General features: G+C 38.7%; 1 protein-coding gene across 3 annotated transcripts in view; it reads left to right on the top strand.

Annotated features, from left to right (window-relative positions):
• The window catches only part of SEMA3D (semaphorin 3D), a 133,856-nt gene that overhangs the window by 52,267 nt on the left and 53,924 nt on the right, over nt 1–27,665 (top strand). For all 3 annotated transcript variants that reach the window (XM_083860276.1, XM_083860277.1, XM_083860275.1), the window contains exons 3-7: nt 4,657–4,817; nt 17,134–17,196; nt 18,812–18,931; nt 23,254–23,347; nt 26,626–26,754. In XM_083860276.1, the coding sequence (XP_083716402.1) occupies nt 4,657–4,817; nt 17,134–17,196; nt 18,812–18,931; nt 23,254–23,347; nt 26,626–26,754 (567 nt within the window). The remainder of the gene's footprint in view (nt 1–4,656; nt 4,818–17,133; nt 17,197–18,811; nt 18,932–23,253; nt 23,348–26,625; nt 26,755–27,665) is intronic.

Genomic DNA, 27,665 nt, shown 5'->3' with positions numbered 1-27,665 from the left:
TAATGATTTTTTGCAAATTGAGAAATTGGATATTTTAACTCTTCTGTCTCTTGAACATTCCCATAGAAATGATTGAAGCTTGAAGTCGAAATGCCCTTAAATACCTAAAATTTTTCTGCAGAATACTCCTGAGGTTTTTTGGAATCTTTGGAAAAGTGTTCTTTGCGCAGTTACTTTTATATGCTCTTGAGGTATAATTCAGTCCTAGAAATTGAACAGTGAAGTCCCTGAGTGCAATATCTTTGTTTTAATACTTAGTTGTTTTTTTGACTTTTCATAACCAAGATTTTGACACAAAATTGTTACTAGAAAAAGTAATGTTTTCTCTATTTCCGGTTGTCTGTATCCCTTTGGGGAGGCCTTGCTGTGCTATGACTATTACCTCTTCCACCAGGCCTAATAGACCTAATAGCAATGAGAACCACTCAGCATGTACAGCTTTGTTCATCACGAGATGCTGCTAAACAAAATAAATTTTACTTCTTGCAATACATAGTAGAAATTAGTAGTCGTTTCGAAGCATTTATTCTCTTCGTCTTTGTATCAATACATCCGGAGTTAACTTGTCAATTTAAACTCACAATACCTTAGGAATTGGATAAATTGTTGTAGTCATGCCATGAATACTTTTCTTTATCTCAGAAGTTTTGTTGAGAATTTCTACAATGCCCACGTAAATCTTCATGTGTATTTTCCAACGTGAGAAAGGACTTGCTCCTACCTAAAGGAAAGTGATGAGATCTTTGTTCTTTGCTGTATATGAAAATTATACAGCTTTTAGTTTCAGAGTCCTTCAAAGGTGTCATTAGGTGTAACTGTTTTGAAAGAGGTTGAGCTGTTCCCTTTCTGCTAATTAGGTGTGACTTGTCATTAAATAAAGTCTGTAACTGGTCACAGAGGGAATTCTGAGTCTCAACCAAGGTGATTCCACATTGCTGTGTTCTTACACCGTGCTGGAGTTGAGGAATGGTAGCCTGGTCACCACACACGTGACTTGATGCTAAGAAGTCTAAATATGTTTTTTTAATGCAAATATGTATTATCAGAACAGAATGACATTTTTACTTTTGAAGGCTTTTTGCTGTGGCTCTGCTGCTGGGGATTTTTTAAGTAAGCAATGATCATGCTGTAGTAAGCCAAGTCCACTGAGATGCTGTGCTAAACGAATAAAACCTAGTCACTATTCCAGCTTCTACCACTCAGCAGTGAAATATTAACCCAGGAGGGGAGTTCACTGCATGCTTATTTAATCACCAGGCTGGGAAAAAGCTGTTTAATTTTGAGGAAAACAGCATATACAGACTATAACACTGAGTGCTGAACATGTACTCAGGAAAGACCATCCCTGTAACTAACTTTGTTACTGTGCCTTGTGAGAATCCTGGTTCTGTGTTAGCCAGCTTACAGGGATGCAGTGATTCAAATTGACAGCTTGCTCTAAGCTTGAAAATCATTGGGAAATGTGCTTTTCACAGTAAATTTTTCCAGTGTAATATCCTTGGTGATAGTAAATATGTCTCTCTGTGAAGGGAAATTTCAATGCATAAGATTGGATTGTGTTGTTTTATGGAGTGAGAAGAATGATTAATTTGGCTGCAATTTAATCAGCCCTCTGTTAATGTTTATTGTGAAATTTTATTAGGTCATGTTACAGTTATAATCCTACCAAGTAGTCATGCTCAGAGTCCTATTTCCAAGCTGTTTTCAATAGTAAATAACTGACCAAACCTGATTCTTCACCACTTTGCAGCTTGTGTTGTCATCTGCGTCAGTAAGAAGGGAGTGTGCAGTGTTGTCATTTCAATCTGGAATATTCTACAGATGTTTTCCTTATGATGTGGTGAAATAAATTATTTTACAAGGTATCAGACAGGGCTCATTCCCACTTGGGCATTCCAGTCATGAGGCAGCATCTTCCCTCACTATTGTAGCTCTTCTAGGTGGGGTTTTTTACTGAAATATTCTAGAACTGTTGAATAACAGATGACCAATGTCCATTTGGAATGGTCTCTTCAGAGATAATTTCTTTCAAATGAGAAGGAAATGGGAAGTAGACAGCAGTCTCAGTCATCATCCTTCATGTATGTGGAGAATCAAATCCACATTTTTTTGCAACTGACACTCTTGTAAAGGCCCATAGTTTTCATGGCTCTAAGTAGGGAAAGTGCTTTGGAGTATTTGCATAAGCATATCATTTATCCTTCCTTAGATCAAATTCCTGTGGCCGCAGATGGGAAGGAATTTTTTTCTCTCATACTCTATATGTTAGTTATCTGTGTCCTGCAGATGAGGACTATTGTTTTTATAGTACCATGTTACCCATAAGCTGCTCCTAAATGATCTTGCTGGCAATTAATAAACAGATCTTTTAAAGTGTTACTCGTTTGGAAAACAAACCCTGACATCTTTGTCTTCACAAAAAGTATGTGAGAAAGGACAGTGCTGGTGTACAGCAATGTAGTGCCCAGCATTGGATGTAGTTTTTCAATGTGAAGCAGGAATTTTTTTTCCAAAGTTCTGCCAAATAAATCTCACCTAGGGGAATAGGAGTGGCAATGCATGACAATTTGTTTTCAGATTGTACCTTAACAACACCCTGCACTGAACCAGACAAATGCACACAAGTTTAAATAGAAGTGACTGAGCCAAAAAATAATTGTCATAATTATATTCCAGTTAGATTAATAATGATAAAATATTTTTCCTCCCAGAGTGCTATTTATTAACCAGCAACAGAACCTAATCTTTTCTTGCCATGGTTTTTGAGAGTATTTGGAGAAAAATGTTTGGGTGGGATTTTTTCCCTTTATTTCATTCAATACTTTTTCTCCAAAACACTGGCCCTAATTTTTATCATGATCAGGATGTGCAAATAACTTTTGCAGTAAGTCTCTAGCAGGAATGCTACATTGTCCATCCAGTGCCAGGAAGGTGGAAATACCCTTAATTTTATATTCAGTTAAATATAGGATTTGCCTTTCTGTCTGATGGTTTCCAAATAGTTCAGCTTGGAGAGTTGGCTTGTGGAAGAGCTGATTCACATGTTTATTTTCTTTTCCCCAAAGTAATGACTACCCAACAAGACTTAACTATCCTTGTGCTCTTTTCTATATGTTGTTTGTGTCCTCATCCAGAATTACATCCACAGAGTATTTATTAGGCAGAATGTTACAGAATTTTTATTTACAGCCCTTTAGCTTTTTTGCAGCATTATAGATTCTTTCATTAGTTTCCCAGAGCATCATTTTTTCCCCTTAATTACCTTTTAAAAGAGATTTGAAGCTACTGTTAATTCACAGTAAAACTCTAGTGTCAAATTTTGGATTTTAATAGGGATCTTAGAGGTGTTGCTACTGGATGTTCCCCTTACTATACCATCCTTATTGAGTTGGAATAAATTATCTTTGAAGATCCCTTGATTGGCTGGAGAAAGAGGCCCATGTAAACCATGTGAAATTCAAAAAGACTGAGTGTAAGATTCCACACCTGGGTCAGGGCAGTCTTTCATATCAACACAGACTGGATGATGAATAGATTCTGCGAAGAATAGGTTGAGTGCAGCCCTGCAGACAAGGACTTGGGGATACTGATGAATGAAAGAATGGATCAATGTGCCAGCAATGTGTGCTGTACCCTGAGCTGTACCACAAGAAGTGTGTTCAGCAGGTAGAGGGAGGGGTTCTGCCTCTACAGTCTGCTCTGGTGGGACGCCACCTGCAGTCCTACATTCAGTTCTGGGGCACCAGTTCAAGAAAGACATGGACCTTGAAAGGAATCATGAGAAGAGCCCTGATTATGGTCAGAGGGTTGTAACACCTTCCACACGAGGACAGGCTGAGAAGTTTGGAGTTGTTCCACCAGGAGAAAAGAAGGCTCTGAGGGAGACCTTATTGCAGCTTTTCAATATATAAAGGGGGCTTGTAAAAAAGAGGAGCAAGAGCTTTTTACCCAAGCCTTCAGTGACAGGACAAGGGGCAGTAGTTTTAAACTGGAAGAGAGTAGAAAGAAACTGGATATAAGAAAGGCATTTTCTGTTATGAGAGTGGTGAGAAACTGGCTTAGAGAAGCTGTGGATACCTCATCCCTGGACATATTCAAGGCTGTGTTAGGTGGGGCTTTGACCAAGCTGATCCTCCTCATACTGAGGGAGTTGAACTGGGTGATTTTCAAATGCCTCTACCCACTATTTTCCTGATCCTAATTATTCTTGGCTGGCATTGACCTTCTTTGCTGCTTTATATTTGGAACACCAAATATGGTGAGGTATTGATCCTTAAGCATGTATATCCATGAGTATGATAATATAAACATAATTCATTTTTTTAGAATGAAGGAAAGATATAGCACGCGTTTTGCAAAGATCTGTCTTCTGTGGTTTCTAATTTATGTTGAATTTCTGATTATTTTATGCCATACAGATAATATATTAAAAAAATTATATAGAAAAATATTTTATGAAAGAAATATTACCCAATTTGGATGTAAAGACAACCCCAGAGAACCCCAAAGTTAACAGGACTGTGTTATGACTCTGGAAAGACATGCTCCAAGACTGCACTTATCTCACTGGTATACTCCATGCATATATTTATAAAAGACACTGATGAGTCATATATAAACATTTTGATTATAAAGATTTCCTTCGTTTTCCCACAGACTTGCTGCTTTCCAACAGCTGCATCCCATTCCTGGGCTCAGCAGAGGGGCTTGATTTTCGAACCCTGCTGCTAGATGAGGAGAGGGGCCGACTGCTAGTCGGGGCAAAGGACCACATCTTCCAGCTCAACTTGGTTGATGTAAACAAAAATGTGAAAAAGGTCAGTGCACGTTCCGCAGATTTTATCTCCTAAGTTAAATTTTGTTAGATTCTTCTGTTTATATTGTGTTTTTATTTTTTTTTATTTCTTCACTGGGTAACTGCAGATTTTGTTGTGCAATGCAATTTGCCAAGATTTGATAATCTCACCTCCGATAGTTATACATATTGCCTTTAATCAATTTAATTTCTCATGATATAATCTCCTGTGTGACTAATGACCTGCAAGAGATCAGCTGTGTGGAAGTGCATGAAAATAGCATCAAAATGTCAGAAAACAGGAAAAATGTAGCTCAGAGTGTTCACTCCTCAGCTCCTCTAGTCATGGTTACCCTCCTCATTGAAAAGCATTTGGAAGGAAACGACTGAAGACAGTTCTTTCACTGCTTCCTGGCATCACTGGGATTGCTTTACTGTAATACTGAACAGAGCAGAGGCAATTTGGATGGTTTAAATTATAGTAAAATGTAAGTGGCAATTTTAGCATTTTTGTTAATATCTAGAATTACTAGTGATAGGAAAAGCTTCCACTGGGATCTGCTGTAGTCCCTTGCCTGTACCCAGTGACAATGTGTTAACTTGAGATAATAAGATGACAATTTAGCCTTCAATATTTCTAGCAGACATGATGAACTGGAGCTTTTGTAAGCACAGTTGACTGCTATGAGTGAAAACCAGATGCTTGCACAGGAACAAATGAAAACTGGTTTCCTGCTTCTTCCAGATATGAAGAAAATTAGAATTCTCAGCTGTGTTTGGTATTTTCTTTAGGCACCAGAAGGGGGTTTTAAATTACTGTGTTCTGCTGCCAGCTCTGAAGAGGTAACTGACCCTGAATTAATGTGATTGCAGGCAGGGGCTGAACAGGTGGAACAAGAGACTGTTTTGCCCACATGTGTGAGACCAACACTTGCTATCATTATGTATAGAAGAGATACAGTACCAGGTGGAATATCTTGTTCCTCATCTTGACTTCGGCAATGCTGCACATGCAGCACAGGTTTTGTAAAGCTCAGATTCTGAGTATTTCAGGAAATTTCTTCCTGGGATGCTTTATCAAGCACTTACCTTGGCTTCTGTCATCTCAGTAATTGACTCAAAATCCACCACCCCCTCAGGACATTGCATTAATTACAGCACTGCTAATTATAATTGCAAATATTCAGACTACAAATTGATTTTTGGTGTAAGCTTTCTGTAGAAAACAAGATTTGTTTGTGTGGAAAGCAGACTTCTGTTTCTGTGGGATGCTGCTTGCCTCCTGAGAGATGCTGAGTGCTGTCACCTCCCATTATGTTCAGTGGGGCTTTATGAGCCCAGACCCTGCTGGGGGTGGTGGCCCCCTGGGTGAGCCACCCCTCAGTCCAAGCTGGTGATGTTTTCCCTTTGGCCAAACCACCACTGATCATTATGGACCTTGTGCTTTCCAAGAGGAGCAAAACACAGACGCAGCCAGGAGAGCTAATCTGCAATCAGACAGTAGTATAGATGTTACAGAAAAAAAGACTCATTTTGTATTGGAAGGAAAATTTGCTTTTCCTAAGATGAATAGAGAATGTATTGCTTACATATCTGTGGGAAAGGAGGGAATAAAATTCCTAACCACTTGCATATCTAGACTAAATATGTGTGCAGGTTCAAATACTTCTACTTCTTTTGGTAGTAAACTAATAGTTTAACTATTCAGATAATATTTAACTTTTCAGAAAAAAATACACATGATGCAAAATATATTTAACTGGGAAGAACTGACTGAGAAGCCTTGCAGGGGATCCTGGTGTGACGATTTCCATGGCCTCCATGGGCATAAAACAACTTTATAAATGTATCTCCTTGTGTAAATGCCCAGGTAACACAAGGCAATGTCACACCAGGGTTTCTCTTTAATCCCACTGTGCTTGGCTGGTTGAATCTTGTCAGGGGAGGGAAGGGATGAGGCGAAGGAAGTTGCCTGAGGAGCTGTGTATAAATCTCAGCCACTGAGGAGGATGCTGAAGGATACTCTACAGTAGCAGTGAAGTGTCACAAAGTAGCATTTGCCGGTGCTGTGTTTAGACTGACCCTAGTTTGGGTTGGCACCGGGCCAGGCGGCTCCCTTCCAGGCTTTCCCAGTGTGAGGAAACCACACATGTTGGGACTACAAGGGTCTGAAGTGTGTCCTTTGTACTCCTCTGGAGTACGAGTCGTCTGGAAAAAACAATCTGCTTACACACAGCCTCTAAAATGAGTAGAAATTGATTAGAATATTAAGTTTCTGCCTATAAATGGTGTGTTTAGTAATGACTTTGAGGAGGGAGTGTTAAAAGCAAGCTGAGGGGGTGAGAGAGGTGGAACAACTCTGAGACTAGAATGCAAGATTGTGCATAGTTTAGGGTTTCCTTTCTTTAAAACAAATCTGAACGTGAACTTTAGAATGCTCTTTGCTGGGTAGATTCATCTTATTTTAATAAAGCTCTCAATTTCAGATATTTGTTTTGTTAGGAGCTACTGATACGTCCAAAAGCCAAGTCAGAATCCCCAATAATTTGTTCTCATATGTGGATATAATTACTTGGCAAGATTGTTTTTTAGCTCTATATTAAGACATTTCTGGAATAGTATTCAAAGAAGCATCCAAAGCATTGTATCCTGCTCCCTTCTCTAATGTATACATATATATAATTTAATAACTTCCTTTTTAAAGCCTATTTATTTACCTAAATTAGTTAATTTGACTTACATATATTAAGTTATGGCTTTATTTCCTGGTGTATTTTTCCTTATAAAATAAATCAATAGTTCTGCTGGAGTCCCAGTTTCTTAAATCATTGTAGTTTTTATTCAATTTATTGTGTAATAGGTTGAAAACTTCCTTAGCTGGCAGCTTGAAAAAAATCTGTCCGGTTTCCAGTGCTTGCAAACCTCATTATAAAACAACAGTAAGTACCACAGTGTAATAGGCAAGTCTTCCAGAATGACAGGCAAATGCAGAAAGCTAAAGTGATTATAGTCAATAAATATATAAAGTTTAGCAAAGGATAATCATCTTTCTGTAGCAGGGATATATTTTCTCTGAAGTTTTCCTGTACAGAAGCCATTAGCTCCCGTTGCTGGAGTGGCATTATCGAGTGCCACAGCCTTTTTCTGAAAGATCCTCACATGCCTGACAAATTCTTCTGCAAGCTATTTGCAAACTGGAAGAATTGTAATTTCTTCCTATGAGTAAAAGAAAGACGGTCAGCTAAAGAAAGCAGTTCTACTAAAGGCCTCTGTGCTGTTACCAGCAGAAGTGCCATGTAAAACAAAAGGATGTTTAATAGCATGAGAGGCTGGAAAGATGGAGAAGGAATTCTGTAGGAACACCAGGCTCTGGGATCCTGCTGGAAACAGCACTTTAGCACATCAGATTTTTTTTTGTGAGTGTGCTTAAAGCCTTTTCTATTTTACTCCTTAAGCTAAATAAATACGGAGCACAACATGTTGTCAGCTGGGTAAACAGTGGGTAAATATCTGCAGAAGAGCAGTGGTGCCCCTTTCTGTGGCTGTGCCTGCAGTGCACACGGGGTTACGTGTCAGCCCCATTATCACGGTGTGATCCACAGCCTGACCCGCCCAGCTCCGCAGGAATAGGAATGCTATCAAGGCCTGACAAGCTTTTGAAAAGCTGCCAACCTGCAGGAGCTGTCAGTGCTAGAAGACACGGCCCCATGTGGGCCAAATAGATAAACATGTCAGATCCCCAATAGCAGCTTTTGAAACAAGTTGTTTTCATCTGTCCCAGTGTGCACTGGCTCTGGGTCACAAATTATCATTGCTTGGAGCATCCTTGGTTTGTAGTTGCTACTATTTTTCTGGCATGTGCAGCTGTCTTGTGACATCCTTGAATGCCCTCTTGTATGGACTATTATCTGCATTTTACAGGGAAAATATACATATGCATAAATATATATTTATCTGCTGGGGAAGTGCTTGTGAAATAGCTGCACATAGTTTTTTTTTTCTCTAACTCAATGCTTGCCAACAGTTCAAGTGGGCTTGTATTTGCAGTGTGACCCACCCATCTCTGCAGGAAGGGGAACATATATGCAAATGCATATGCATATTTATGTAAAATAGTACCCTCGAGATACAGGAGCAGAATTTCACATTCATTGCTCTGAGAAACTTTCTGTCAGTCTATATAAGTGTGGTCTCAATTAGAAATGAGCCCAGTGGGAGTTTAGCCAGTACTGAAAGGAAGCTTTGGTTCTTCCCATCAGGGCTGAGCCTCAGGAATACACAGAGTCTGAGGTGTTTATTGCAGGCTTGAAACATAGTAATACCGAGATTGCTCCTTCTTAAAAAATATATACTGCTTATTCTGTTGCTCAAAGGAAGTTAGCTTCCTGCCTGTCAGCAAAACTGCAGACAGTCTGAGAGTGAAGCTTTCTTGACCTGTCAGAAAAAAAGGTTTGCCAGGAAACATAATTGAAGGCCAAAGAGTCATGTGGAAACCACTGGAGATACTTAAAATTACAAAAGTGGGACATCAGGAATGAGATAATCTAGGATAAAGCCAGTGAAACTTCAGGTTAGGGGCTTCCAGAGGCAGAAGTGATATCTTTGTGCTTGCCAGCCGTTGGAGGGGTCTTACTGCTGAGCTATTTACTCTATAAAGTTGTTTGACTTAAATTTAGGTTTAAATTTAGGCACCTGTGTAGACAAAGTGAAAGCTTTTGAAAAGTGTTTACAGACACAAAACAACAGGTGGAGCAAGACGTGAAGAAAGCAGTATGAGTCCAGAATGACAGCAGTCCTAGGTGGAAGAGAGTGTCTCTGTTATTTCCTTTTGCATTGTTGCCATGAATTATGTTTCCATAAACATCCGCTGTCATTTTTGTATTTTGCCCATGTGTTTAGCTATGAAGAATGGCCAGTATCCTGCTCTCTGAAAACATTTGCTTATATTGGTCATTGGCTTTTTCAAAGGTAGGATTTGTTTTTAGTCTGAAGTGATAAACATGTCAGGAGCAATGCCATTTACCCTAAAAATCCTGGTGTATGGTTTCCTTTTGGGAGAAACAGACAGTAGTCAGAAGTCTGCTGTGGTTACACTGTGGAAAATGAAGTATAGAAGCACTGAAGCCTTTCAAGATTTAATCCAGTGTAAATGAAATCAACATCTGGTCTATTTTCTTTAAGCTTTTGCGTGTGCTCATAACATACACATGAAAATGCACTTTTCAGAAAACCCTTGAGGCTGGAAGTATTGGCTGCTACTTAAGTTGTGCTGGAAATCACAGTTTAAGAGGAGAACTGGGGCATGTGGAGATGTCACTTTGTCCCAGACAGATGAAATATTGAAGCCCATTTGGTTCTAATATGAAGATTCACTCTAACAGCCACATCCCAAATTTAAGCTACTAAAATCTTATGAATGTGTCTTCCAAATACACAACTTCTATTTTCTCTGAGCTCCAGTGTGACAGCACCATGGAAATAAAGAATGCCATACACTAACACTATCTTTCCTGCTGTGTTTTAAATCACTTTGAAACAAGCCTCATATTCTCTCTTTCCCCCTTCCTGTTACATCAGATTGTATCTATCAGAGATTCAATTTTATGTTATTATGAAATAATTGGAGATGGAAATTCTGGTCAGTTTATTTCCTAGATGTGTGTTCCAGGTTTGGGAAATAGTACCACAGGCAAAGGTCTGCAGCAGATGTAAACAAGATTAAGGATAAATTCTTGGCTTTTAAGGATCTCTTAAGTATTCTAAACCTTGATGAAACTGCTATAAAGAAAGCCAGATGAAAAAATTCTAAGGACAGCCTGGTTAGTTTTCAAATACAGGGAGAAATTTAGATGAGGAACTTCGATGTATCAAACTCCTTTGTTTGCTGATGACTTCAAAATACTGAATTCCACAGTACAGCAATCACAGTGGGAATCAGTTACAAGACCTGCTTGGGGTAACTTTCCTGTTAGGATTTGTATGTGAGAACAATCTATCTAGTTCCTCAAGCTGTAGACTTCCATACTGCCCACATCAATGCAGCAGATGTGAGATATTTAGAGAACAACTGGTATACGAATATGATGTGCTAAAACCAGATCATTTTCCCATTAATTAGTGCAGTTGGTTAGAACATGGTGCTAATAATGTCAAGGTCACTGGCTCAGTCCCTGTTCAGGCCTTTCATTTAAGAGTTGAACTCAATGATCCTTGTGGGTCCCTTCCAACTCAGAAGATTCTGTGATTCTGTGATAATTGTAACACTCTTTGTTTTCCACGAAATAATACAGAGAATGCATTAAATTCTTTCCAGTGTTTTCTGGGAAATTCAGTAAATTTTTAGTGTTTGCAGTAATTTTCAGTGAAGTGACCTGGGGTCAGTATACAGCAGTGACAAATGTTCTAGTTCTCAGGATGCAATCCATGAACACCCACTCTTATTGCATTGGGGCATGACATTTGTGATATTGTCTTATGCAGCAGGGTGACATTCTTATTGGATCATCATTGTATGTTTTCTCAGTGCTCCTTGATCTTACTGTTTTTCTTCGCTTTTGATTTTTGAGCTATGAATTACAAAGTTCTTCAGAAAATCAAGAAAAAAAATTAAAAAAAGAAAGACACGTTATTGTCATTTTACTGGTGGGAAAATTGAGACCTGACTGTCACATAGAGTAAGGCAATAACAAAACTAGGATTAGACTGTCTCCTGGTTTCCTTCAGTCTGTTTGGCTCATGTTGCTCTCTTTACTGTACTCATTTTATGGTCCCATTGAACTAAGCCATGAATCTTTTTTTTTTTTTTTTTTTTTTTTTTTTTTTTTTTTTTTTTTTTTCACACATGAGGGTAGTTTTTCATGGAGAAGAGTTTCTCAGGGGGAGTATATTGCATGTGCCAACATGACAAAGGGTTTACAACTCAATCTGGCTTTGTTCTTTGGAAACTGCAGTTGGGACTGTCATATGGGGAATTTACCCATACCAGTGAGCCTAAGCTTCTGAGTTATAGTGTACATGATTCACAAAGCCTTAATAAGACATTTTGATGCCTAGAAAGCTGGTATTTTATTGCATACCTTCCCTCAAGCATCAATATGATGAATACCTAGTACATAGAATGGAACAAGGGAAGAAAGCTGGCCTCATTGCATCATGCAGCTGTTTAGAATCTGTATTTTCATCTAAATGCTTTTGTCACCTCTTATTCCTTTAAAACAGGAAGGGAGGCAATCCCTTTCTTCACAGGCCCCAGAATCAGTGCGTGAGTGTTTTGAGACGTGCCATTCAGCTGGTGTCCTTCCCTCCTGGTAGGGACACACCCTGCTGGTGCTCCCTGCAGCACTGACAGAGCACTTTGGGCTGTCTGGTACCAGAGGCTGCACTGATAGAGAAGTGTGGAGCACGTGCACAGCATCAGGCACGGGAGAGGCTCCAGTGAATGCCCCAGGGCTGCTCAAAGCTGACAGCCTCAATGGGACACTCAAGTGCTTGTTGCTGGCATGAGCATGGCTCTCTTGAGGACCTGAAACTGGAAGGAGTCACGTTGGTCAGTTGGTGTCACTCCCCGCTCTCAGCACCACCTACCTCATGGAGCAGTTATTCCTTTAATAATCCAGTCCAAAGCTGCTGTAAGTGGCCCTTTGGGATACTTCATGCAACTTCTTTAGGAATATTGTTGCTGTGGAACAGATCCTTGTTACTCTGATGACTCAGCTTTAATTTTTGTTAAAATCGAAAATCTATGATCTGTATTTATTTATGAGCAGCTTATACCCGTTTCCTCTGGCTGTACAAAATTCTGGTCTTCAGAGCCCTTTGATTCTTCCTGCATAATTTAACCCCATTTGTATTAGTGATGCTTCCCAGCTTTCTGTCACCTGCATGGGCTGCAGCAGAGTTCTGGGATTTTACCAAGGCTGCTGAAGGGTACATGAAAAAGGATGAGCTCCGTTTCTTGAGGAACTTTATGTAAGGAACTTCATTCTTGAGTAACTTTCTACCTCAAGTTCTTTGCTTATCAGACCATTTTTTTGCTTGTAGTAATGACCTGTTTTTTGCAGCTGAGCTAAATCAGTTTCCATGGGACAATTTAGTGAATACTTAAATGGAGCCATGAGGAAGAGCAGCTCTCACACCTTAACATGATTCCGCTGGGTTAATAAAGTACAATATTAGAGAGGACTAATGTCTGTTTACCAAGTTATAGTGTCTTCTCTGCCACCCTCCATTTTCATTGGAAACTTGTGTTATTTCTTCCCTAACTAAAAACTTGTTTTGAAACCTTATAAACAGATATAGTAAGACCACTGGGTTTTTTAATTGTTTAGGTAGCTTACAATCTTCCTCTTCTGTATTGTGACAGTGTATAGCATTTTCCCCTCATTTTATGAAGCCCTGCACCATTCTAGATTTAGAAGCCTAATTAGAAGTGATTCTTTAAAAAGCTGTACTTTCACACAACAGTTTTTTTGTAATTAGACTTCACTATTTTATTTTTTGAGCATCCCATCTCCTAAGGATTTATAGTCTGAAGTGTTAGCTTAGGAACAAAATCTGATAGAGAAGGTCAGAAACTGAAAAATGAGTAAAATTACCAGCATTACTAATTCATTACAGATGGCAGCTGAAATCAAACTCTTAGAGATGGATCCAGTTATTATTTATATATATATATATATGTATATATATACCATCCACGTACCAATTAATATATATAAAACGCATTTTTAAAAATTTTTGCTTTCTATTACATTCCTTTCTTATAGTAAAAATGCATAGAGGACAGGAAAATGTTACTTTTAGAAATCTACTTCTCCTGATCTGGAAAAGTCCTTTGTGGTTTTAAATATTTGGTTTTAATCAGAAATCAATTTCCAGCTACCCTTTAAAGTGATACCTTATCTATCCTACGTTTATGTACTGCTTAATTTCGTACTCCTGGGAGGTTTTCTTTCTCTCTGATAGAAAAGAGCTTATTAACTTTCATTTATTAGGAGAATTTAATTTCTTTCCTGTTGCTAAATTTAAGAAAATATTTGAAGAATGATTCAAAAGGAGTGGTAAGGTTGTTTTCTTTTTTTTTTTTTTTTAATTGGGCAATAGAAGATAAAATCTGGAAATGATGACAGTAGCCGACCTTTGGAATTTTGATACGGTTATTTTAAAAGGAAAATAAACTGAAGATTAAGAAAAGAAAAGAATCCTATTTAAGTATATAGTTCACATATTCCAACTAGTTGCATTCTTGCCTTAAATTTAGTAACTCCACTAAGCTATTCTAAGATTTCTCCAGACATTTCAGATGCAGATGCAACTATAAAATATATTAAATATATAATTTTTACTGTTTGTTACACAAAATTATTATAATTTAAGTCAGTGTGGTTGCCACCTTTAATATATACTGCCTGGCTATCTATTTTTTTCTTCCTCTTCCTATAGGTTTTTACTTATTGAGGAATTTGGGAAAAAATAATTTGTTAATAAGCCATTACCACTGTGAACAAAGCATGTAAATAGAAAAAAAAATTGAAAAAAATTACCAATTTCAAAGCTTCAAACCATTTAAAAGCTCAAAACCATTTAAATCTAAAAGAAACTACAGGAGCACGCAGTCTTACTTTTTTGGTATATTTTAAAACTAAGTAACTAATCAGAATAAAATATAATAGTAAAACTTAATTTCACCCCCTACAGAAAAGTCAATACAAATGTGTAACATTCCTTGTGTCAGTGTTTGAGGGAACCAGACCTGTGGTACTGTTACACAGCATGTCCTGTAATAAAAAATGAAGTTAATGCTTTCTTGCTCAGCACATTGACTCATTATTTATGATGCAATTTTCTTGATCTATTACAATTTATAACTGACAGTTTCTGGGAACCTCTCATTTCTCATATGGAAAGCAAATAAGTATCACTTTTACTCCCCCATATATAATTGCAAATTGATTTTCAAGTTGGATCACTTAGCTTCACTTTTCATTGTCTAATGTGGCCTTATATAATGCTAAATACTGAAGCTGTTGAGTAACTAGAGAGTAAAACAATTGATTTTTTAATATAATTGTCTGTGGTCAATTATCATAGAAGTGGGGGTGTGTGTATTTCAGCCTTGTTGGACAAACACTAATTCCCATGAAGGAATCTGTAGAAGAATTGAGGGTAAGTCAAGTCCATTAACACTTCTGATGCCTTGAAGCAGATGTCTCTGTTTTTAACTCCTCCAGTTCTTCTGCGTAGTTGGCAAAAGAGAGATGGGAATTTTCAAAAGCCTACAAAGAGGCATCTTGTCTGCCTAACTGGATAACTGAACTTTGGCTAAAAATCTCCCAAGCCCCTTGAAGACCCATAGGCTTCCCTGTAGATGATTCAGAGATCTTGGGCAAAATTTGGCATAAAGTTTCTGTAGGAGAGAACTGACAGCTCAGACAAATCTCCTTGGCCAGCTGTGTTTGGAAATTCATGATCTTACATTCCTGTCTGTTCCTTCTCATCAGTTTTTCTTCACTGCTTTTTATCAACTTTTCTTCTTAAACTTAAACCTGTGTTGCTGTTGAGACTCATCCCACTTTGCCCAGGCAGGGACCAGACTGGACCTACCTACAGCTCCTCATGATATTCCCAGTACTTTGCTCTGTGTTTCCTGGCACTGTGCACTGTGCCACCCACACACCCTGACAGGGCTGATTTCAGTTTCCATTTTCACACCTGGGTGCTATGACCACATCATTCTGAGAAAATGCTCTGGGAAAGCAAATTTGTGCTCCAGTGCTGTTACACACTGTCTTATCTCTGACTCCATGTAAATATTGTTGTAGAGGGTTAAATTTTAAGTGACTTAAACTACATTATCTCTACCAAGAGGTTTTTATCAGAAAGGTAACTAAATTCACTTGAGTGGAAATTAATTTCCTTGCCAAAATCTAATACATCCATTTTCACTTGGAAGGAAAGAGGAAGAAGTAAAACCAAAAGTGTTTCCAGATAGAAAGAAACAGTGACTGTAGGTTTTGGGAAGTGATAAAGGCAGTTGACACAGGACACTGGCTTTTTCCTTTCCTTACCTGTGTGGGACTGAGCCTGTGTATGTCAAGCCACATCCTACAAGGTGCCAGCAGCTGGGTGAAAGGGAATATGACAGCAGTCAACTCCTCTTGTGTGCCACTGAGTTGTGCATCCTTCCTTGATGATGTTCTTATTTCTAAAGCATATCATATTAATTCTTCATTCTGATATGTGTGCTATTTAAGATTTTTTAAAGTGTGATTGGAGACTACTCTAAAGCACTTGTAACTACTAATGATCTGCTGACTGGTGCCTGGAACTTGAAGCAATGTACTAATCAAGATTTGCTTAAAAATTAGTGTGATTTGTGGATTTTTTTATTATTAGTTATGAGAAATAACAATAGTTTTGTCATATCATATCAAAATTAGAAGTACAAATATCCATTTTTATCAGAGTGGTTGTAGAAGAATTTGTATTTAGCTTCTATTTTAAATTTAATAGTATCTAACATGTACTCAATCACATCCAGTTTTGACTGCTTAATTTAAATCAGTGACATAGAACTTGAACTGTTGCTCATTGATATTTCTTCACTGACATAATTTGGATTACAGTAACTGATAGTATTTTGTCATCTGGATTCATCTATGTCAAAACCTATTTTATAGAATTATTCAGGGCAGATTAAAAAAGAAAGAGAAACAGTATCAATATTTAATGTCAGTTATCTATGGTCCAAAATTCTACTCTAAACTTCTGTTTAATTTTCTCAATAAACTCAGTTTATGTTGATGGGTGACATTTTTAAACCATGCACTGTTGATTTCTGTCAAATATACTTTTTGGTCTACAAATTTCCCTTGAGCTATCCTTAGTTTTTTGAACCTAATTCTTTTCATTCGAAAATTGGCAGAAAGAGCTAAGTATTTTTTTTATAACAGTCATGCCAAGTCCACTGGCCCAAATTCTTCACAAATGTAATTTGCCTGGCTTTGCAATCAGTTTAGTTTCCAGATGATTTGGCTCATCATAACTTTGAGGGAAACACATAATGGTGACAAGGTGCCCTGGGCAGATTAACTGAATGCTTTTTTTAAAAGTACATGTAGCCAATGAAGAAATAAACAAAGATCAGGGGGTTGATTTAAAACCTCTTAACTTTTTGTAATGGAATCTTATATTTGAAGTCATGTTCATTTCAATTTACAGGCAAGGTCCATCAACGTGCATAAATCTATTTTAAGTGTTTATTCATGGGATAATTAATCTACAGTCACAGGACAGTTCATAATCTTCATAATCTTTGCCTTATTTTAACTGTGTTACAGATTTACTGGCCTGCAGCAAAAGAAAAGGTAGAATTATGCAAATTAGCTGGGAAAGATGCCCATGTAAGTATGATGTATATCTTTTTATTATTGCTGAGAATTATGAATGTCTGTGCATTTGTTACTAAATACACAAAAGGCATTAGTAAGCTCTTGTTACATTTCTTCTGAACTAATGGCCTAAGTTTTTTTCTTAATTATAAAAATTTACATTTCTGTTGTTTTTAAAATACTAATACTTAAAAAAACCCCAATATTGCGGGTAGCAATCATGCTAGATTGTTCTTTTATGTAATAAATGCAGCTGAGAGATGATTGGACTTTCCTCAGAAGTGTGTATCAGTCAAAACATCCATGATATCCTCTTTTTTCGTATTAAAATCCTTCTTTTTTCTTGGGAATGTCCTGAATGTAACTTCATTATAATTCATTAAAGAAACAGTAGTAGAACAGTGTCCAAATCAACTTAACTTGCAGACAGCTTCAGTTAGGGTTAAATGAAAATCTCAGACTCAATGGCTTTTCCCTGAGACCACAAATTTTCTTTAGGAAGTATATTTAAGGTACATACGTGTATACAATACAACTTTTATATGTTTTGCATACCACAGATTACATCATGTGTCTAGACCCCACTATAAATATAAACATTTCCTGGCTGTAAAATAAATTTCTTCCTTTTCTCTCAAAAAAAAATCTCCTAATTTCTATCCAACATGTTGATTATAAAGGTAGATTGCAGCTCAAAACTCTCTCAGCTCTCTGCCTGAAGAATTTCAACTTCTTATTCTAACTTGTTGCTACCATTATCTTTACAGCAGTCAAAACCTAAACAACACCTTTTCTGAGCACTGGGAATATTCTTATACTGATGTATATGGAAGATTTGTACTATTCTAGTTCTATATTCAGAGAAGGAAAGGATCCTGGGAGGGAAATATTTGTTTTGGACTCTCAGTTAGGTGTAAGGTGATGTCTTGAAACATATAATCAGGTCTTGTGTATTCCTTCTGAAGTACTTTTTTTTGTGTTTCTGTATTAATTAAAGCTAGAGCAAGCCTTTTCCTCCAGCCCATGGATCATCCTTGGAGCATGTAGCAGCTGCCTGTGCTTATAAGCAAGGATCAAGCCCAGCTAGACAATGGGCCAGGGCAGCCCACTGCGCTCAGTAATGACCAAATAAAAGTCACCAGTAAGATGGGGTTGGTGCAGTGACAAAGCATACCCATTGAAACCTTTCAGCCCACCATAGTTACTTTAATTGTGTAATCTTTGGTGTTAAAGCATGTGCAGCACCCTGAGGTGGGAGGCAAAGGCAGGAGGACTGGTAGCCAGACAAACCCAGTGGCTCTGTGACCTCTGTCCAGTTGTTGGCAGGTGTTGTTTGCTACAACACAGGCAGAACAGATACACTCCAAACTGTGCTGTAAGCACACAGCTTCTTGTGGCTGTAAGCATTAGAGCAGAATTAGGTTTACAAGTCTGATTGATGAACTGCCTCGTCGATAGCCACTGTCAAGTGTAGTTGTCACAGCTCTGAACTACTTTATAAACAGTCTCTGCTACAGTAGTTTTGAGTTTAAGCACACCAGTGCTGTGGCTTTAACCTAGTAGAATGTTTAACGTGAAAAAGAAGAATAAACATGAAAAGTAACCCTTATCTTTCTTTTCCCAACAGACTGAATGTGCCAATTTTATCCGTGTTCTTCAGCCCTACAACCGGACACATGTTTATGTCTGTGGCACAGGAGCGTTTCACCCTCTCTGTGGATACATTGAACTTGGAACTCACAAAGAGGTAATTTAACTTTCTCACTAGTCTGACATGTCAAGGAATAGCCCTCATCTTGTTTAGCATTCATCATAGATTGGAAAATACTATGTGAGTGTGTAAAAAATGACCTGACAGCAGCTTGCATAAATAACGGGGTAAATGGTGGATTCTGCGGGTCAGACGGGAACTCTGGTTCTCACATTTGGTATGTGCATATCACTTTTGAACAAAGCACTTTCCTCAGGCTTAATACACAAAGTTCTTTGGAATGACACTTCCATGTGATTAACTAAGTGAAGAGAACATCTAACCCAGATGTCTTCCTTTCTAGTAAGTCATTTCTGCACATGCTTTCCTTACACACATGCCTTCAGAGTTCAAGATGAAACTTGTAGTTCTTTCCTTTAATGTACATGTACCCTTGGTCCACAGAGGGATTCCTATGCCTTGTGCATGAGAAGAATAAACACTTTGAAAAGGATTTCTGAGCCTGAGTGCAGGGACAGTGTCTCAGGACTTTGCAATGTGTTGCAGTCTGGTCACTAAGGAGGTGTTGGGTGTCCTCCATCACTAGTGGCATATTGCTGAGCTGAAGTTAGCAGCTGATTGGTCTTCATTTGCTGGTGACAAAGAAATCTCTATTCTAAGTGGTAAATGTTTGAGACCTAACCCCCACAACAGAAGAATTTTGGTGTTGTGTCAAGCAGCCACTTAGTACACAAGTCTCTTTTTAACTCCTATATGTATCACACCTTTGCTATATTTATCCCACTGGCACTGTTCTCAGACAGTGTTGAGATGTGACCTGTCTGGCTGCTTGCCTGTGGTGCAGGCTTCCTGTGCTGCTGTAGAAATAGCCTTCTCTTTTCTTCAAGGCTGGGTAAAATTCTAGGATGTAAGAAATGACATCTAAAGTTACTAAATAGAATAACCTAAAACAGAATAAGAATCATAGAATGGTTTGGGTGAAAAAGGCGCTTGAAAATCACACAGTTCCAACCCCCCAGCTGTGGGCAGGGATGCCTTCCACTAGACCAGGTTGCTCAAAGCCCCACCTGGCCTGGCCTTGCACACTTCCAGGGATGGAGCATCCACAGTTTCTTTGGGTAACCTGTGCTAGTGCCTCACCACCCTCACAGGGAATAATTTCTTTCCAATATCTAATCTAAACCTACCCTATTTCATTTAAAGTTATTCCATCTTGTTCTATCACTGATACATGGAATCAAGGAAGATCCTTGTGAAGGAAAAAGGGGATTAATGCTTGCTCAGACTGAGATCCATCATTATGTACCCCACAGTCTGTAGGCTGGATGACCAACCCAGAGGGCTGCCTGTGCAACAGAAAACTGAAACTGTGAGAAATCTACACAGTGGTGTTCTTTGCCTAATAAACCATTAATGCTCCTGGCGTTGTCTGGTATATGGTGTATAATTTGGCTTACAACTAAATAATTCTGTAGACTTCTTTGCTTTGCTACTTTAAATATTCCAGTTGAAGGAACTGAAATTTTAGATCCCTTGTATCATGCTGATTTCTTAGCTGAATGATCAAATACACAGCTGAATGGAACAGAACAGCTCTCAGCAAGAGAATAAGTAAGGCTTTGGTTTACCTCTGGGTCATTAGCAAGATTCCTTATTCAGTCTACCATTGCCCTACTTAATTTCATCTACTTCATTTGTGAAGGTTGTTTTCACCAGACCTTATGAAATTATGGATTTGGTCTGACTGTTCAGTCCGGCAGCCAGTCTAGACAAGGGGTCTGTCTCAGTTAGACATGACCAATTACCTTGTGAGAGGAAATGGAAGAAGAATCCTGGTATTGTATTTCCTAATCCCCTCACTGTCCCCCAGTCCTGCCTCTCCCACATTCCTCCTGGTTGCTCAGCTGCAGTGGTAGGTTGGACAGTGTTCAGCTTTTCTCCAGCCTCTTCTGGCAGGGCAGCTCTTCTACAGCCTCCTACTGAGTTATCAGCCTTGACTGGCACCAGGCATATTTTCCCTTTCCTTCTTGGAGGCCCAAACATCCTTCAGCCACCATCCTTCCACCACCTCTCCAGATAAATGTGACAAGGCAGGAGGGTGCTGAGGATAGGCCCAGTGATATGAGTTTGACAGGCAGTTGAAAATGTCTCCTTGTAGGAACTGAAACCAGGAAATCCATTCTCTTAGAATTTTTTATTTTTTCCCTCCCTCATCTTTTTCTAATTTTTCTTTTTTAAATTTAAATCTCTGGGTTATAATAACAGATAATGAGTGTCTGGTAATTAGCAACTTCTCCCAGAGTATGTAGGATGCTTGGGAGAGCCAAGCCCTGAGATAGCCTCGTGGAGGCTGTGGAGCTGGGCAGTGCTCTGCTGACCTTTGAGGGTTGCTGGTGGATCTGCACAGAGCTCTCCTGGCCAGTGCCAGTGCTGTGAAAACAGAGGGGAAAACAGTGTGGATCAGGTGACTCAAAACCACAGCAGACACTGCTTTTGAAGCAGTACAAATCCCCAACGGGATCACACAATTAAAGGGGATTAAAGTCCTCGTCTTGTTATTGCTCTAGTCGCTGCCAAAACTCCTCTTGGCTGGTGAAGAAGAGGCTTGGCCGGGTTGGTGCTGTTAGCCACAGCTCTCCAAGGGATGCTCTTTCCTTTGAAAGCTTTGCCCGAAGTGAAAGCAGGAGGTTAATTCTGTGTGAATGCCTGGTAGTGTCCATTAGTTTGTCTGGGGGAAGTCTGAAATATTTGATGCTGCTCTATAACTCCCTTGGTCCCCTGAGTACTGCTAGGCTTGCAGACAGCCTCTTCACATGTGAGGAGGCAAGGGTTCTGTGAGCAGCTCAGGGTTGCACATCCTAGAACAAAGGACAATGGGACAGCAGCATTGTCAGAAAAAAGACAAGCCTTGTTTTTAGTTTAGTTTTGTCCTTGCTGTGCTCACTTCAGTAGCCTGAGAATTTAGTTTGCCTGATAGTCCACAGGTTTGGGAAGGTAACGAGTTTTTTGCTGATTAAATTCCATTTCGTACGAGCTAGGATTGCTGGAGGAAATTGAATTTATGTTCCCAGATTGGAATTGATTTTTCTTTTCTCTTAAGGAGCTTAATTATTCAATATCCTGGGCTTTTGTCTTCTGAGCCTAGAGAGTTTAGGAGGCATCTCAATAACATAGAAAGCTTTGGTCATTTATAATCTGATGTGCATTAAGGATGAATTGAATTAATGTGTTGTGAAATCTAATCCTATGTGGCCATCTTTGGACATGCTTGTCATTTGTACTCTTCTGGCCTCTTGCAAGGCAGAGATATGGAATAATTGAAATAATTAAAATCACTTCACCCATTCACCCATTTTTAGTAGTTTAAACCATGGAGATGTTTTGATTTTTTTTTAAACTAGCTTCTAAATTTTTGTCTCTATAATACATTGATTAGATTTCTAAGTACTAGTGGGATTTTAAATATCACTGTAGTTAGGAAAGCATGTTAAAGAAAAATACGTAAAAGCACTTCTGTAGACAATCTCCCCTCTCTTAATGGCAGCACAATTCTGAAGATGAAGTCTCCATACCTGCAGAGAGTTCACTTTACTCCTCTGAGCTATCAATTTGCCTTCAGCAGGAGTCACTATGGATTTCAGGTTAACTGTACTTTCAGGAAACCATTGAAAGGGGCAAGCAAAAGCATTCTTGTTGGCAATTCAAAGCCATAATGGATGCCTACAAGAATCAAGTTGTTGATTGCCCACTGAAAACATTGCCAATAATTTTTAAATAACTTATTTTCTTTATCTTCCTTTATGCCCTTGTTCTGTGGCCCAGGAATTAATCATACTGTATTTGGAAACTACAAGGAAGAAACTATTCTGATATCTCTTGTATCTTTAGCCTTGTTAAAAATAATAAGAGAGAGCATATGCTACTTTCATTTTAAAGGGTCTGAACTGTGTCTGTTGTGAACATTATTCAGCAGTCCCTGGAGAAATTTCAGAGTCTGCCAGAATCCTTTCAGGGTCTCCTGTTGCAACACAGTCTATCAGCACTTTCCCAAATAGAGGCCAGTGCCTTTTAAGTACAATCCAGCTTTTAATTGGAGTAGAAATGAACAATGCCTCTCTTTTTTTCTGAAAATAATTGTATTTTTTTTAAAGATTTGTGCTTCACTATAGAGTGACCAGGATACAGTAAAACACTGAGTGAAAAAATCCAGATAGAAAACAGACACAGAGTGTAAAAAGCAATGCTGAGATGACAGCAGCATGAGCTAACACACCTTCACTTTGTACATTAGCAGGACAGGCTAAAGTGAGTTTTTCTCTGTATCCACACCAGGATAATGAGTTTGTGTTCATTCTCAGGAGATGGCATTCCGTTTGGACACCCAGAACCTGGAGTCTGGCAGGTTGAAATGCCCGTTCGATCCCCAGCAGCCGTTTGCTTCAGTGATGGCAGGTAAGGAGCCACCAGAGCCAGGGGCTGCCCTTGGGCCTGTGAGGGCTCTGTCACTGCTGCAGCTCCTCTGGCACTGCTCCTGTTCCCAGTGCTAGTTTGTGCTCCCAGAGCTGGGGAAGCCTTCAGGCTGCAGACACCAGAGAGCTGGAAGGGCAGCAGTGCAAACAGCGGCATAAGAGTGGCTGTGAAGCCTCTGTCAGCCGGGCAGGAAGGCGGTTTCACCCTCACTCAGTCATTGCTCCTTTAAGAGGACAACAGAAAAACCCACATGGACAGAGAGTGTTTGAAGCCCTTGTGGGCCTCTTTCTGCAATTATCAATATGTTCTGCCCTTTGAAGTCTGCTGACATGCGCTATTTCCATAAATACGTTTCTGAGGTTTCTATTTACTCGAGTAGCCACTTCTGAAGGCGGGAGCCGAGGAACAAGATAGTGCACTCTGCCTGCTGCGTGCATCTCAGCGCTGTGTGGTCTGACATTTGGGGCTGAGGAATGTCAGCTTGACCTCCGGATTTCAAATCACTATAAGAGCTACTTTTGTCATGGTTTGGTTCATAGCTTTGGACAATTTTCATTTAACTTGTCCGTCGAGCATATGAATACAAGATAAGAGTGAAGCACCATGACGTTTTCATTTGCAGCCAAAGAGCAGTGGTGACAATGCTTTGAAGTGTCGGTCACTCTGTGTTATAAAAAGAATATGACTAATGTTCAGTCTTTATTCTCAGATAATAAGATAGATGATTTGTGATTCTGACCCTACAGATGGGGCAGGACTTCCTTTATTAAAAACAATAGATTAAAGCCTGTGCTTATTCTTCTCAGAGACCCCTAGTACTCTTTAATGACCATGAAGTCTATTTTTAAAATGGGGTTCCAGAAACTTTAACTTTTTTCTTTTACTTTTTTTTTTTTTTAATGCAAGCAGTAGAACTCTGTGATTTATTAGAGCATTGCCTAATTTCAGTAGCACTCTCATGCTTTGACTGTTCTATTAAATCTTGTGAAATGAAGAAGCTGCTGCTGTCTTTCAGCTGCCTAAAAGCTACATGAACTTTGCTACATAACAATTTTTGAGCTAGATAAAATTAATGGTCAGGGTATTCTAGTATCCCTTTTTTGACTGTGGCTGGTGTCAAGTGCTTCACAATAGTGTACAAGGAACATTGTAAAGAGTTACTGGCCTGACCAGGGAATGTGGTTTTGCTCTGTCTTTGGATGCCTACCTTATTCCCAAGTGAACTAGGAGAGCAGTATAGTTCATGCATAAGATGCTGCCCTGGAGCTCAGGTGAGATCATTTCCCATCTCTGTCACTAATGAGCAGAGTAACCTTGGCATGTCACTTCTCTCTATCTATTTTTATTTATGTGCCAAATGGCAATAAAGATTACTAATAACCTTCAAAAACTTTATTAATTCACTTTTTATTCAGTTATACATTTATGAGCTAAGCAAAATCTGACTATATTTTCACTCATATATGTAAGTTAATGCAACAGAGTAATTTTCATTCTTTGTAGAAATAAGTCATCTGAGTACAACGTGACTTACCACTTCAAGTAAATCCCGTATATCAATTTGAAAAACTAGGTTTTTTGACTGAAAAATCACCTGCCCATCATCCATCCTCTATTACAAATTACCACTCACCAAAACTGTTCGGGATGTAACAGAAACTTGGAATGAGAGATACCAAATGCCAAGAGAAGTGTTGAAAATGCCTTGTCAGCAGAGCCCAGAGCAAGGACGGAGAATTTCTGTTGGTCCTTCAGATGTATCGATCACTGAGTGCCTGTCAGTTAGCAAACACCAATTACCCTGCCCATTCCTCATTATGACAAATACCTTTCAGAATGCACTATTGTTTCTTTACAAAGGCAACATGCTGTCTGAAAGATGTGCTTTCCACAACTGTCATGGAAATAATGCAGAAGTAACAATAAGAATGAGGTAAAAAGAAAGATGATAGATCTTTTCTGGACAAATAAAGTGCTTGTGGATCATGGGTTGTGGGTTGGTTTGTTGATTTTTTTTTCCCCTTGATCTTATTTTTTTAAGTGCATTTACATCTTTCGCAAATGAAAGCACAAACATCAGTGTTGAATGGTATTTATTCTGCATTCACTCTCAACAAAGGCTTCTCTCTGAAAGATCTTGTGAAATGTTTCAACCCAGGAATACCAGAAAACATGGATAAGGAACTTTTAGAAGGGGATTTTTATGTATCATACACCTTTTTATAAGATTATAATTTATGAACATGAACTTTTTTTGTTTTTATGGATTTTAGGGATTTATTTCTGCAAGTTATTAAACGAACATAAAAGAGCAACCCCTCTTCCAACCAATAAAGCTTGTTATTTACAGAAAAAAAAAGAGAGTATTTAAAATGCACTATATGGTTTAAAAAAAAAAAAAAAGGTTCACAGTAATACTGTTTCTTTGCTTCTTTTTGAAAAATACTGAGATCTGAAGGGAAACAGAAAATATTGTGAATTCCTTAGCATTTTCATTGCCCACAAAATGGGCAGAAGAGCAGATAGTGACTGCAATTGCAGTAAGCTCACAGCATGATGTAGTGTCCTTGTGAGGCAAATTTTGGCTGCCTTATTCAAGCAAGATGTGTCATTTATTTTACTGAAACCTCTCTGTGTTAAAATGATGATGATTTGTGTCTGTAGTCATATTCCTGCCATTAACACAAATTCCCTGAATTTGTGCCTGAATTCCTCTTTGTGAATTAAGTGTTGGATGGAGGTTCTTGCTGTGGGAATGGGCCACACTGCAGCATTCCAGTGGGGAAGCATCCATCCTGTTTTCCTAGCTCAGGAGCAGCAAAACCATGGCAGTCCTGAGACACAGGAGGTGGCAGGAATGGACAGGTGCCATGCCCTCACCATGGCTCCCTGTGCATGGGACAGGGTGTTCACATTAAATTGTCCTTTATACCTTTAAGAGCCAAGTACCCATTAAAGCCTGGGAAATTTACTTTTCTGAGTGCCTGAAAGATCTGAAAATTAGGCTTTGACTAATTACTTCTACTACTTCTAGTAACTGAAATGTTACTTCTCAGACATGTAATTGCAACTATCATTCTCATTTAAATGTAAGTAAATTCACAGAACCGAAAAACCTATTAAAATATGACCCAATAATATTTTTAAGCATTAGTTTATAGACCAATTAAACGCAGGTGTTGTTCACCCAACAAAATGTAAATAGTCTTAAATTTTTTTGTGCCACAGCTGTAGGAACCCTATTTCTTTTTCATTTGCAGATGAGTATCTTTATGCTGGAACAGCTTCTGATTTCCTTGGCAAAGACACTGCTCTGACACGGTCTCTGGGCCCTTCTCACGACCACCATTACATCAGAACTGACATTTCTGAACACTACTGGCTTACTGGTAAGATCCCAAACATATGCTGCTGTCATTTGCATTGTCCCTGCTTCTCTGCAGTTAATAGCTCCTTCCTTACATAAATATATGTCCAGCAACTATAAATATAGATATTGTATCATGGAGCCTTTGGATTACGTAGGCTTTTTTAGAAAAGCTCAGTGGAACAGAAGTGCACTTGAGAAAAGTCACAGAGGTGAAAATGCTAATTAAGGGAAGAGTGGGAGCATAAGACCTAATCATAGTTTCTGTCTTTGATCTATATATCTGTGTATAATCCTACAACTGAAATAATATCATGACTTACATGCTATATCCAGGTTTTTTTTGGGATAATTTTTTTAACTGTTTTTTCCAATCACTTGTTAGAAGCTTTTCTGTATAGCTTCTTGAAACAACAGACTAGAAATCCCTCATTTTTTGGTAGGAGGTCTTTTTTTTTTCCTTTTCTTTTTTTTTAGGGGGAAAAATACCCTTTGTTGCTGTGAGGATCATTTTAAAACCACTAAGGGCACACTAAAATAGCTTCCCAAGCAAAACACTGCTTTTTCTTGCCCATTAAAAAACATTGTGAGCTAGTAAACCCTCTAAAAAACTGACTGCATTTGCACCCAGCCAGTCTCAAACCACACACAGAGTAACATGGAAAACTTCAGTCACAAGCTAACCCTGCTCAATTAAAGCATCCTCCTTTTAGCTGTCAACTCTCTTTAAAGATGTGGCAACACTGGCCCTGGCTCAGGATGCCAGTGTAACTATTATGGGTGCAGTGTAAAACCAGGGCCTGCTGACCACAGGGTTAAGTTGTCTTCCCAGCAGACAACTTCTAAAAAGAATAATTTTGCCTCTTAACTCTTTGAGACCTCAACAAGAGGAAATATCCTTTTTTCCCCCTTAATTTTTCCCTACCCCTTCTC

Source organism: Zosterops lateralis (assembly GCF_965231275.1).
Source record: "Zosterops lateralis genome assembly, chromosome: 4".
In the NCBI taxonomy this organism is placed as follows: Eukaryota; Metazoa; Chordata; class Aves; order Passeriformes; family Zosteropidae; genus Zosterops; species Zosterops lateralis.
The sequence above is the reverse complement of the archived record's forward strand: the minus strand, read 5'-3'. Positions and strand labels throughout refer to the sequence as shown.